The following is an 11,252-nucleotide window of genomic DNA, read 5'->3' as shown; positions in this document are numbered from 1 at the left end:
GATTGGGAGAGGGAAAATTGTGCCAGCAGGGGGAGATTTGGGGGGGTGGGTGGGGGGAATTTGTGCTTGGAGGGCAAATTTATGGGGAGGATTTGTGCTAAAATGGGGGATTAGGGAAGGGGGAATGTGTGGAGTTTGTGAGTGGGGGGGGGGGGGATTTGTGCTAGGAGGGTGATTTTGTGGGGGAGATTTGTGCTAAGATGAGAGAGTGGGAGAGGGAAATTTGTGTTGGAAGACGGAGATTTAGGGTGTGGGGGCTAATTTGTGCTTGGAGAGCAAATTTATGGGAGGAATTTGTGCTAGAATAGGAGTTTAGGGGAGGGAAATTTGTGCTGGGTTTGTGAGTAGGGGGGAGAGGATTTTCGCTTGGAGGGTAAATTTGAGGGGTAGAGGATTTGTGCTGGGAGAGGGGGATTTTTTTTTGGGGGGGTAGCATAATGAGAAAGAGAGGGGGGATTTGGGGTGGGGGGGGGGGGAAATATTTGTGCTCAGAGGGGGGATTTCAGCAGGGGGCAGATTCGTATTGGGAGGAGGGGGAATTTATGCATGCAGATTAGTGCTCATTTTTTTTTTTGAGGGGGGGGGATTTTTTGCTGACAAATAATGCTCACACATCTTGGTGGGTGGAGTGGGGGGGGGTGTAATTTGGCATGTTCGCCCTGGGCTCTAGATGACCTTTGAAATAAAATTCTTGAAAAAAAACGTCCACAATCATAGAGAACATCTAAAAATCTTGATTTGGAAAAGTTATAGGAAGGTAAGAATCCGGTACACAAGAATTTTTATTTGGACTTTGGTATCCAAGTTGTAAAAGAATGTTTGCTGGGAGGGAGAATGATTGATTCTGCTATCAATAAAACGTTGGCTGGAGAAATAGAAATCCGCTCATCCATAGTTCTAGAACAAGAACAATCACATCTATCAAACTTAAAGTGATATTAAATAAACAATATTTAATTTACATTATCCTGTCTATTTCTGTATGCGGATGATGGCACTGTACATATTTTAATAAAAAAAAAAAAAATCTAAGTACCTTTTTTCCTAAATCGATATACAGCTTTTACATGACTCAGCTCTCTCCCAGTCTGTCTGCAGGGAAACAGTGGCAGGAGGAGCTTCTAGTCCTCTGCCGCCGGTCACATGTTCCAAAAAAAAAAAAAAACAGCCTTTGGAATACAGAGTATAAATAAATAAAAAATAAATAAACAAAAATAAATAAATAAAATCAATAAACTGTTTTAAATTGGCATACAAATATACACTTGTGACGGTACTCACCGTCACTGGGAGTGAAAGACAGATACCTAATGGACACTGAGAATATGGTTTGGATAACTTCAAATGGGAGAATAATATTTACCAACAATATCTCTCAAGAAATATAAAAGATTTGATCCCACTTTACACTGTGAGACCTATAGCCGGTTGCCATGAAGGAAACCTTCACCAAAAAAAAACTAGATGGCCTCGGTAACGGAATCGTGACCCGTCAGAATACCGCTTCCTCCAGTCTGGACATAGACATCAGTGAAACACACTCAGACTAACATCCGGTGCAAAAGAAAAGCGCACACACAAAAAAGTGAGAACACAAAAAAAGTGCACAGGGTGTGCGACTGGTCCACCTCCGAAGAGGATGGACCCTGACCCTGATACCCCTCCCCACCCCCCGCCGGAGCATGAGACGCTAGACGGGGACTGAGGTACTCACTGGTCCACCTGGCCAAAACCAGGCAAACCCCGTTCTCTAGGAGGACTGCCGAAACAGCCCAAACCAAGAATAATAATAGATAGAGATAGATATAGGTATAGATATTAGTGATCAACCGATATTGTTTTTTTTACCACTGATACCGATATTTTGGTCATCGGATATCGGTTTTGGCCGATATTTTCGGACATTAAAAATGTTTTATTTTTTTAATGTCTACAGGTACTCTTGTGGAGGGATCTGGAGGTCTAAAAGACCCCAAACCCCTCCTCTGCACTTAAAGCATTCAAAACGCCAAGTTTGGTTGTTTTGAATGCTGTAAGTTTTTGAATTTGGCGCCGCCAGTACCCGGAAGTGATGTCATGACATCACTTCCGGGTACTCGGCGGCGCCAAATTCAAAGAAATGGAGACTCGTCAGATGGCGGCGGTGCGGCAGTGAAGGAAGGATGCCCGGGTCTCCCGGTGGGACAGGAGACCTGGGCGAGCCGCGGGAGGAGGGGGGGGGGGGTGGGAGTCCCCTCCCGCTCCTTGGAATGGCAGCCGAGTGGCTTTTCAGACGCATCGGTTGTCATTACAAGACAGCCAACCGTCGGCTATGGATGCCGGTACCGGGGTGATGCCTCTAGCGCCAGGCATCACCCCAGTACAAGCACTTTCCCAAAATATCGGCAATATCGGTAAATCAAAAGGCCGATTCCGATATATCGGGCAAAGTGCATATCGGCCCTCGATATACCGGCTTTGTTGATAATCAGTCGATCCCTAATAGATATAGATATATATATATATATAGAGATATAGATATATATATATATATATATATATATATATATATGTATGTGTGTGTGTAGATCTATATATATATATATAAATCAGGACAGAAGTCCTCCATTGTTATGACTGTATATGTATAGGGATGTATAGGCATTGCACACACTGCGGAAGTGAGGAGGGTAGGGAATTTTGATGGGTAGTTTTACAATTTTCCTGGAGCCGAGATCATTTGCTGGCTGGGCATGCGCACTGGGATGGGGCATGCGCACTGGGAGGGGGCATGCACACTGGCGCGCGGCAACAGCTGATGAATGACGCGCCCGCATCAGAAGTGACGAGGGTAGGGAAATTTGACGGGGTAGGGCAATCTGACGGAACACCGGCAAGGCGCGTGGGCCGCCTAAGACCGCGTGCACACACTCGCGTACACGTACATGATAATGCGCAGCCGAGCCGCCCTGCCGCAGTAAATTTGCGTGGGGCAGTCGGCAGGTGGTTAATCTTTGTCACATTATACAGTGCAACTTTTTTGATATTTGCTTTGAAGGAACCAACCAGGGGCGTAACTACAGGGGTTGCAGGGGTTGCAATTGCAACTGGGCCCCATGCTCCAGGGGGCCTGTGCGGCTCCCCTGTACACCTGGATAGGAGGGGTGGCGGGGGCAGCATGTAGAGAAATCACTGTCCTCCTTTTTCCTCCTGTAGCTGCAGGAGGAAAATGGAGGAGATTGGTTCCTCTGTATGCTGCCCCCGCCACTCCTCCTATCCAGTTCACTTGTGTTCTGCTGTCTCTGGGCCCCTGTGTGCTCCCCTGCCCCAAGAAACCATGAAGGGCCCCACCAACATGGGGAGGCCCCAAGATGGCACTGCATAACTTGTGAAAGAGTCCTGAGGCGGGACCGTAATAAAGGGCCTCGCAACGAGAGTAAAGGGCCCCAGGATCATTTGGAAGAGCCCCAGGCTTGAAGGGAAGGGCCCCAGTCAGGGGTCCGGGGGGCCCTTCATGGTTTCTTGAACCAGGGTGCTGAAGGTTCTAGTTACGCCTCTGGAACCAACCATTATTTGGTCTCCTCAAGAGTTGACCAGCCATAGAGCACTTTTTCTCACAAGGTCCACCGCTACCTCATACCTCTAAACTGGGGCTTTAACCGCACGAGGAAGTGAAGGTGAGTAATTGCTGGGAAAGAACAGGAAGTCTGAGAGAATGCAAAACGATAACGGCAATGAAATGCATCATTTTTTTCCTGCCTTAGTAGAGCAATTATAGAAGGCGATTATTGTTTGCGTAATTGCGGTAATTGTACTAACTGTCAACATTGCATTATTCTGGCAGGTGAGAAGCCCTATAAATGTGCCTGGGAGGGATGTGACTGGCGGTTTGCCCGTTCTGACGAGCTCACAAGACACTACCGTAAACACACAGGCGCCAAGCCCTTCAAGTGCGCAGCTTGCGGCCGCTGCTTTTCCCGCTCGGACCACCTTGCCTTACACATGAAAAGGCATCAGAACTGAAAAAAAAAAAAACACTTTCTAAGAAGTCATTTTTATTGTAAATACGGCATAGAGACATTTACCGGGAGTTCTAAAAGAACAATATGAATAAAGCAGAGCGAATAAACTTCGAGGTCCTCACAAAAACACCCAAAGAAGACTTTTTACTTTTATTATGGATCTACATCAATACTTTTCTTTCTGAAAGCCAACGTTCATCAAAAGGAAAACAATCTACAATGTCTTCCATTGGACACCATGCCTTTTTATTGGATGGAGAAATTCTGAAAAATGCTTTTAATGGTAATATCCCTGGAACAAAAACTTTGGCCATCCAGACATCTTTTACAATGTTTCCTCAATGGGAAACCAGTTGTCGTTCGTGAAATTCAACAGCACTTCTTCTGCAATGTTGAAGATGTTTCAATGCTCATTCAAGTGTCCTAATCAATTCTAATCAGGACTGGGCCTAGGGATCGGGGGCTGGGGCAGGAGGGGCAGCTGCCCTGGGCACTGTGGTATCGTGAGAGGTGGGGGGGCTTCCAGGGCCGTGACAAGGGGTTAGCAGAAGGGACAGTGTATTGTAGGGATGGGGGCGCCGCAAGTTCCTTCTACTACAAGGCTTACAGGAGTAGTGACAGCGGCATCACTGCTTTTGTTGGTCTAGGACTGGAAGCAGCAAGGAAAGAGCCGGGAGGAGGTGCAGGCTGTGCACTCTCTCCCCTTCATTCCCCTTCATTCTCATAAGCTCACACATAATGAAGGGGGGGGGGTGCGCAATTTGCCATCTTTGCCCCTGGGCACTGTGGTATCATGAGAGGTGGGGGGGCTTCCAGGGCCGTGACAAATGGTGGACAGAAGGGACAGTGTATTGTAGGGATGGGGGGCACCCCAAGTTCCTTCTACTGCAAGGCTGACAGGAGTAGTGACAGCTCATAAGCTAACATAATGCACATAAGCACATAATGAAGGGGGGGCTGCGCAATTTGCCATCTTTCCCATGAGCACTGGATGATCTTTTACCGTTACTGGGGGCGCCACTTAAAAAGTTCCTGCTGCTACAAGCTGACAGGAGTAGTGACAGCAGCATTATTACTCCTGTCAGCTTAGCACGGGAAATGACAAACAGAATCAGGAGAGCAGAAGGGAGGTGGAAGGAGGTACAGGCTGTGCTCTCTCCCCTCCAACTCCTCCTCCTGCCACTGCAGCAGGACTGTCCAATTGGGACTGTCCAGGGTTTCCTTACCTGCCCCCATCTCCTATCAGCAAAGAGGAGATGGGGTTGGGTATGGAAACCCTGGGGGTAAAAGATTTGTGCTGGGAGGTGTGGATTTCAGCAGGGGGAATTTTAGTTTGGGGAGAATTTTGGCTTGCAAGGGGAATATTTGCTTAGGGGGTCATGGTGCGAATAGTGCTTGATTTTTTTTTTTTTTTTTTGGGGGGGGGGTTCTTGCTGACATATAATGCTCATACATTTTGGGGGGGCACAGTTTGGCATCTTCACCTAGATATCCTTGTCCCAGCACTGATTCTAATGAACTTGAATGAATGATAAAATGTCTTCAGCATTATGGAACAAGTCCAGTTGAATGGAACAAACTACTACTAGCTTTACTATGACCTGGATAAATATGAACCTTCACAAATTTCCTCAATGGATAAAAGTAATACCAACAGTGGACTTCAGGAATCTGCAAGCCTACCTTTGTGCATGAACAGGTTGAAAGACAACAGTACACAGGCTCATTCTGTTTTACGGACAACGCTCCTGTTGAGGAGCTGTAATAAATATCCTTACTGGTTCATAAATGGTGCTGGAACACTGTGTAAAGTAGATTTTAGATTTGGCATAAACACCTTCATGGTGTGCCATTAGAGATCATCCATGAAGATGATGGCACATCTGAACTTGGGAACAGTTGGGTTGATGTGATTTCGACAAAGCAAGTTGTAACTTATTGTAACGACAATCAACCCAAGCATTGTCTCATCAACATGTGCACTCAACGGCCAAAAAAGAAAACTGACCTGTACGACCTTTCTATAGAGAGACAGAAAGCTTCTTCTTACCCTCATGCAAGACTGAAATTGACCTCAGTTGCCTAACACGATCCATCTTTTTTCTTTTTGTAAGTTGATGTAATAGGAAAACATTCATGGAAAGGAGCTCATCTTCTGCACCATGAGCAAAAATGTTACGTAAGCTTCTTAATTTTTCATTTCTGTGGACATGCTGGAAATTTTGATCTAAAATAATTCTATCCAATAACTGAGAAAAAATGAATCAAAGGGCAGAAATACTTCAATTTTTGGTATTGTGAACACATGAACAAATAACATGTCTCTAATATCTGGATCTCAGTTATACGATATGGCAAAAAGTCAAAAGATGGCCACCTGACCATCACATCTACTTGACCTTTCTAGATATTCCTTTTCAAAACCATGGCCATTAACATGGAGTTGACCCCTCTTTGCAGCTGCAATAGCCTCCACTACTCTCGTAAGGCTTTCAACAAGATTTTTGGAGGGTATCTTTTTGAATTTTTGCCTTTTTAGTAAAAAGTTTAATTTTTTTAAGTGTGATGGAAAGACCTGGCTCAGAATTCCAATTAATCCAACGGTTTTTAGTAGGGTTGGGGCCATGGCTCTGTGCAGGCCACTGAAGTTTCTCCAACACCAAACCTATTAAACTAATTAAAATGGAGTTTATAAAGTTGACTTGGTGCACAGGGGTCATGATCATGGGTCAGGCTCGGACACCAGTAGCTATAGTAGTACAGAAGCTCCCCCCAACCACCAGGATAAGTACACAATTAGGACACCCATGGCTCTGCGCAGGCCACTCAAGTTTCGCAAACACAAAACTAGTCAAACCATGTCTTTAAGGTCAGGCAGAGTAATGATGTTTGACTAGAAGACCTGGTTAGCGTTTTCATCCCAAATTCATCCCAACGATGTTCAGTAGGCCAGGTACTGATGGTTCAAGATCATTTATGATATGCGACCTGGCTCAAAAGTACAATTAATCCAATGGTGTTTAGTAGGGTTGGGGCCATGGCTCTGTGCAGGCCACTCAAGTTTCCCCACACAAAACTAGTCAAACCAGGTCTTTAAGGTCAGGCAGAGTAATGATGTTTGACTAGAAGACAAATTCCCAAATTCATCCTAAAGATGTTCAGTAGGCCAGGTACTGATGGTTCAAGATCATTTGTGATATGTGACCTGGCTCAAAAGTACAATTAATCCAATGGTGTTTAGTAGGGTTGGGGTCATGGCTCTGTGCAGGCCACACTATACCCATTAAACTAATTAAAACAGAGTTTATAAAGTTGACTTGGTGCACAGGGGTCACGATCAATGATCAGGCTCGGAGACCAGTAGCTATAGTAGTACAGAAGCTCCCAACAACCACCAGGATAAGTACACAATTAGGTCACCCTGGTGAATGAAGTGGGCTTACCCGAGACACAAGGTCTAAGCACTAACCAGTATTCACCAGAGCTCCTGATGGCGGAGATAGATTTTTTTGCATGTTAGTTCCAGGCTGCCATCCTCAGGATAGCCCCAACGGAAGATGAGCAAACAGGGGTCCAGTAGCAGCAGATAGAGGAGGTAAGAATCAAGGAGATGTGTAGTCAGTAACAAGCCAAGGTCTGTAATAAATGGTTGCAGTTTGGGATCAAGCGGAAGCGTAGTCGAGAAACAAGCCAAGGTCGGTAATGAGGTGTAGTGGTGATATGTATAACCGCAGAAGTGAAAGTTGCAAGATATTGGCTGGAGAAGAGCACAATAATCTGGCAAACAGGAAGTGTAGAGGCATGACGTAAATCAGAAGTTTATGGGAGGAGCAAGGAGTTCAAGGTTCACCAGAAACAAGACAGGAATTAGGTTTCTCCAAGTAATCAGGCAAGGAGCCATCAAATATTTTAGGTGGCTCAAGAAAATTTCCTGCCAGGTGTAGCAGAGGTTGTGGGTTCAGATGCCAGTCCTGACAACAGAGGTGCACTCATACTCCAAGAGGCCTTCACCAAACTGTTATCACAAGGTTGGAAGTGCACAATAGTTTAAAATGTCTCTGTATCCTGGACCTGAAATCAATGCTTGGGAAGGACATCCTCAAACATTTGGCCATATAGTAGATGTGCTGGTCAGGTGTCCAAAAACATTTGGCCATTTAGTGTACTACAATCATGACATGTGATCTCTACTGTTATATTATCAAATGAATTCCAGTATGGATAAAATATGTACTATACTGTCAACAGACATACTTTACAAGTGTCATTTTCCTGAAAAACGGACCTGTAGATGGTTTTATAGCAAAACAAAAGGAATGTAAAAATACATATACATTTATGTTCGCTCTTCCTGACCGCTCTTCCTGACCGCTTATATAAAAAGTTGGTGTTCTGTGATAGTCACATTTTATAGATACTGCTGTATATGACGCATTCACTGCTGACTTCAAACTGTCACGAACATGAATTGAAAACGTAATGGTGGGCAAGGAACATGGACCAATGTTTCTAATCAGACCATTGTACAAGATCATATGTAACATTGTATCATTTATTATCTCTAAGTGCCATTTTTTAAAAGACACTAGACCATGGACCAAGTGATGGTGCCTCCTAATTGCCTACCACCCCAGCAAGGGAGACTCCCCAATCCATACTCCCTCGAAGACTCATGGACCAATGTTTCTAATCAGACCATTGTACAAGATCATATGTAACATTGTATCATTTATCATCTCTAAGTGCCATATTTTAAAAGACACTAGACCATGGACCATGTGATGATGCTCCCTAATTGCCTACCACCCCAGCAAGGGATACTCACCAATCCATACTCACTCGAAGACTCATGGGTCAATGTTTCTATTCAGACCATTGTACAAGATCGTATATAACATTGTATCATTTATCATCTCTAAGTGCCATATTTTAAAAGACACTAGACCATGGACCAAGTGATGATGCTCCCTAATTGCCTACCACCCCAGCAAGGGATACTCACCAATCCATACTCCCTCGAAGACTCATGGGTCAATGTTTCTATTCAGACCATTGTACAAGATCGTATATAACATTGTATCATTTATCATCTCTAAGTGCCATATTTTAAAAGACACTAGACCATGGACCAAGTGATGATGCTCCCTAATTGCCTACCACCCCAGCAAGGGATACTTACCAATCCATACTCCCTCAAAGACTCATGGACCAAAGTTTCTATTCAGACCATTGTACAAGATCATATGTAACGTATCATTTATCTCCAAGTACTATTTTTCAAACAGACACCATCACTAGATCATGGACCAAGTGATGGTGTCTCCCAGTTGCCTACCACCCCAGCAAGGTACACTCATTAATCCTTACTCCCACACAACCTCTATGGTGAAGGAGACCACCCTGAGTAAGCTCCGGTGTTGGAGCTTACTGGGCCAGACGATGTCACTGCGTCCCATGTGACAGTCTTTGGACTTGGCGATTGGCCACTTAGACCCAAGCACTGTAACACAGAAGAGGTCCTATACCCAGAAATGCTGCCCCATTAAAACAGAATGTATTGGATCTTAATGTACGCTTAATGCGCAAATAACTCAGTTGCGCTAATAATGCACTTTTGGATATTAATATACACCAAGCGCAATTTATCCCGTTGTGCTAGAAAGTTATCACATTGAAAGCTCGATTGAATGTCCTGCCTAAAGCATTGAGCTCCTTTTATTTATGGGACAACACAGGAATAACAGCAGAAGGTGATGGCTATACAACATCAGCCAATCAGTTCCAAATGTACAGTCACATGACATAGATTACTCAAGCCTATGACACACCTGTATACATTCAAATATACAATAGAAAGGAGGAGTAAACAATCGTGAAAGAGCAGAACAGCGTGCACGGCTTCCCGCCGTTGGTGCGTGGAAACCTGCGCACCGCAGTTAACAATAAAACCCACGTGTAGCGGAATTCACACCTAACACTACACAATGAAACCAGCGTGTAGAACCGTGAACACTGCTCTGATCAAACTCGTGCATGCACTCCCATCACTACTACTAGCGTTAATTCCACTTAGCAAGGCTCAGAGAACAATGCCTAATAGGATTATACTACTGTTCCCATAGACATAAGGCTATTTGTAGGGGAAAGAGCCCTTGCTGTTTCCACTATGGGGATCAGGCACAGTAGAAAGACATGAGCGTGTATCCCTTCATAAAGGCAGTTAGATATCAAAACGATATTGATTTCACAGAGCAAACATATCCCCGCCGAGCGAACAAATCTGCACATTATACAGGGGCCCCCGCTGATGGTCATATCTTTGCTGCTTGATCCTTGAACTCAGCACCGCAATACACATAGATCTCTAACAGAAAACAGACCCACACATGGAGTGTTTGCCAGCGGAGATGTCTATGTGGAGCGAAGGCTGATGGTCATATCAGTACAGTAGTATAATCTTATTATACACATCTAAAGGAAGGTTTTCACTACCAGTAGTCTTTCCTCAATGCCGGTTCGCCCTAACACGCTCTAATGAGCGTATTGCAAGCAAACCAAAAACGGGAGGCATAATGACAAGCTAAATAAAACGCATCTTGAAAAATGTCCATACTAGTCCTAATAAAATTTCCACAACAAATAGCATGAGGGTTCTGTTGGGGTGCAGAGGTAGCAATGAATTGTGAATTGAGGCGTATATCTTGCTGGGGAGGTGGGGATTTCCACCTCTTTCTAAAAACGTTTTTTTTTTTTTTTAAATAAGCCTGCCTGTAAAAGAAGACAGTTAATACTTACCCGTCCTGGCCAGACCCACCAAGTTTCTCTACAGAAGAATCATAGGTATCCAACAGTTCTGGGTGTGTCAGATGTTTGGTCCCCACAATGTGCGCTGTGTTTTTTTCCTCCAGCCCCTATTCGCCAGTAATGGTGTAGGGCGTCAGCAGATGGAACCACAGTGCTTGGCGGTGAAGACAGTCATCCAACACACATGGAAGTTTTGGATGATGAAGATTCTGCCAGGGGTCATACTCTTCAAGAGGACAAAACGAGGAGCGAGAAGTATTACGAGTCTCCTTTTGCAAGGGGCAGTTTTTTTTTAGAAATAAGGCAACTTTAACACGCTTTTGAGACTGAAACAAAAAGAAAGAATCCTTAAAACTTTTTTGCTTCCCCTTGGTAATGGTTAAACTACATATTCTGTATTTTACCGACTCTTCTAACGCCACAGGCAGCACCACAGCCAATGTTTTG

General features: G+C 44.5%; 1 protein-coding gene and 1 long non-coding RNA gene across 2 annotated transcripts in view; both read left to right on the top strand.

Moving 5' to 3' along the window:
* The window catches only part of LOC309559683 (Krueppel-like factor 5), a 67,243-nt gene extending 63,136 nt beyond the window's left edge, over positions 1 to 4,107 (top strand). The window contains exon 4 of the mRNA XM_082263082.1: positions 3,824 to 4,107. Within this exon, the coding sequence (XP_082119208.1) occupies positions 3,824 to 4,002 (179 nt within the window). The 3' untranslated portion in view covers positions 4,003 to 4,107. The remainder of the gene's footprint in view (positions 1 to 3,823) is intronic.
* Positions 4,108 to 7,310: 3,203 nt separating this feature from the next.
* On the top strand, positions 7,311 to 10,714 carry LOC309560672. Its single transcript, XR_014225514.1, has 3 exons — positions 7,311 to 8,723; positions 9,270 to 9,555; positions 10,645 to 10,714. It is a non-coding gene; the product is annotated as an uncharacterized lncRNA (long non-coding RNA).
* The last annotated feature ends 538 nt before the right edge of the window (positions 10,715 to 11,252 follow it).

This window comes from Pelophylax lessonae, assembly GCF_965119305.1.
Source record: "Pelophylax lessonae genome assembly, chromosome: 7".
Taxonomy (NCBI): domain Eukaryota; kingdom Metazoa; phylum Chordata; class Amphibia; order Anura; family Ranidae; genus Pelophylax; species Pelophylax lessonae.
Note: the sequence above shows the minus strand (reverse complement) of the source record. Positions and strands in the feature narration are given on the sequence as shown.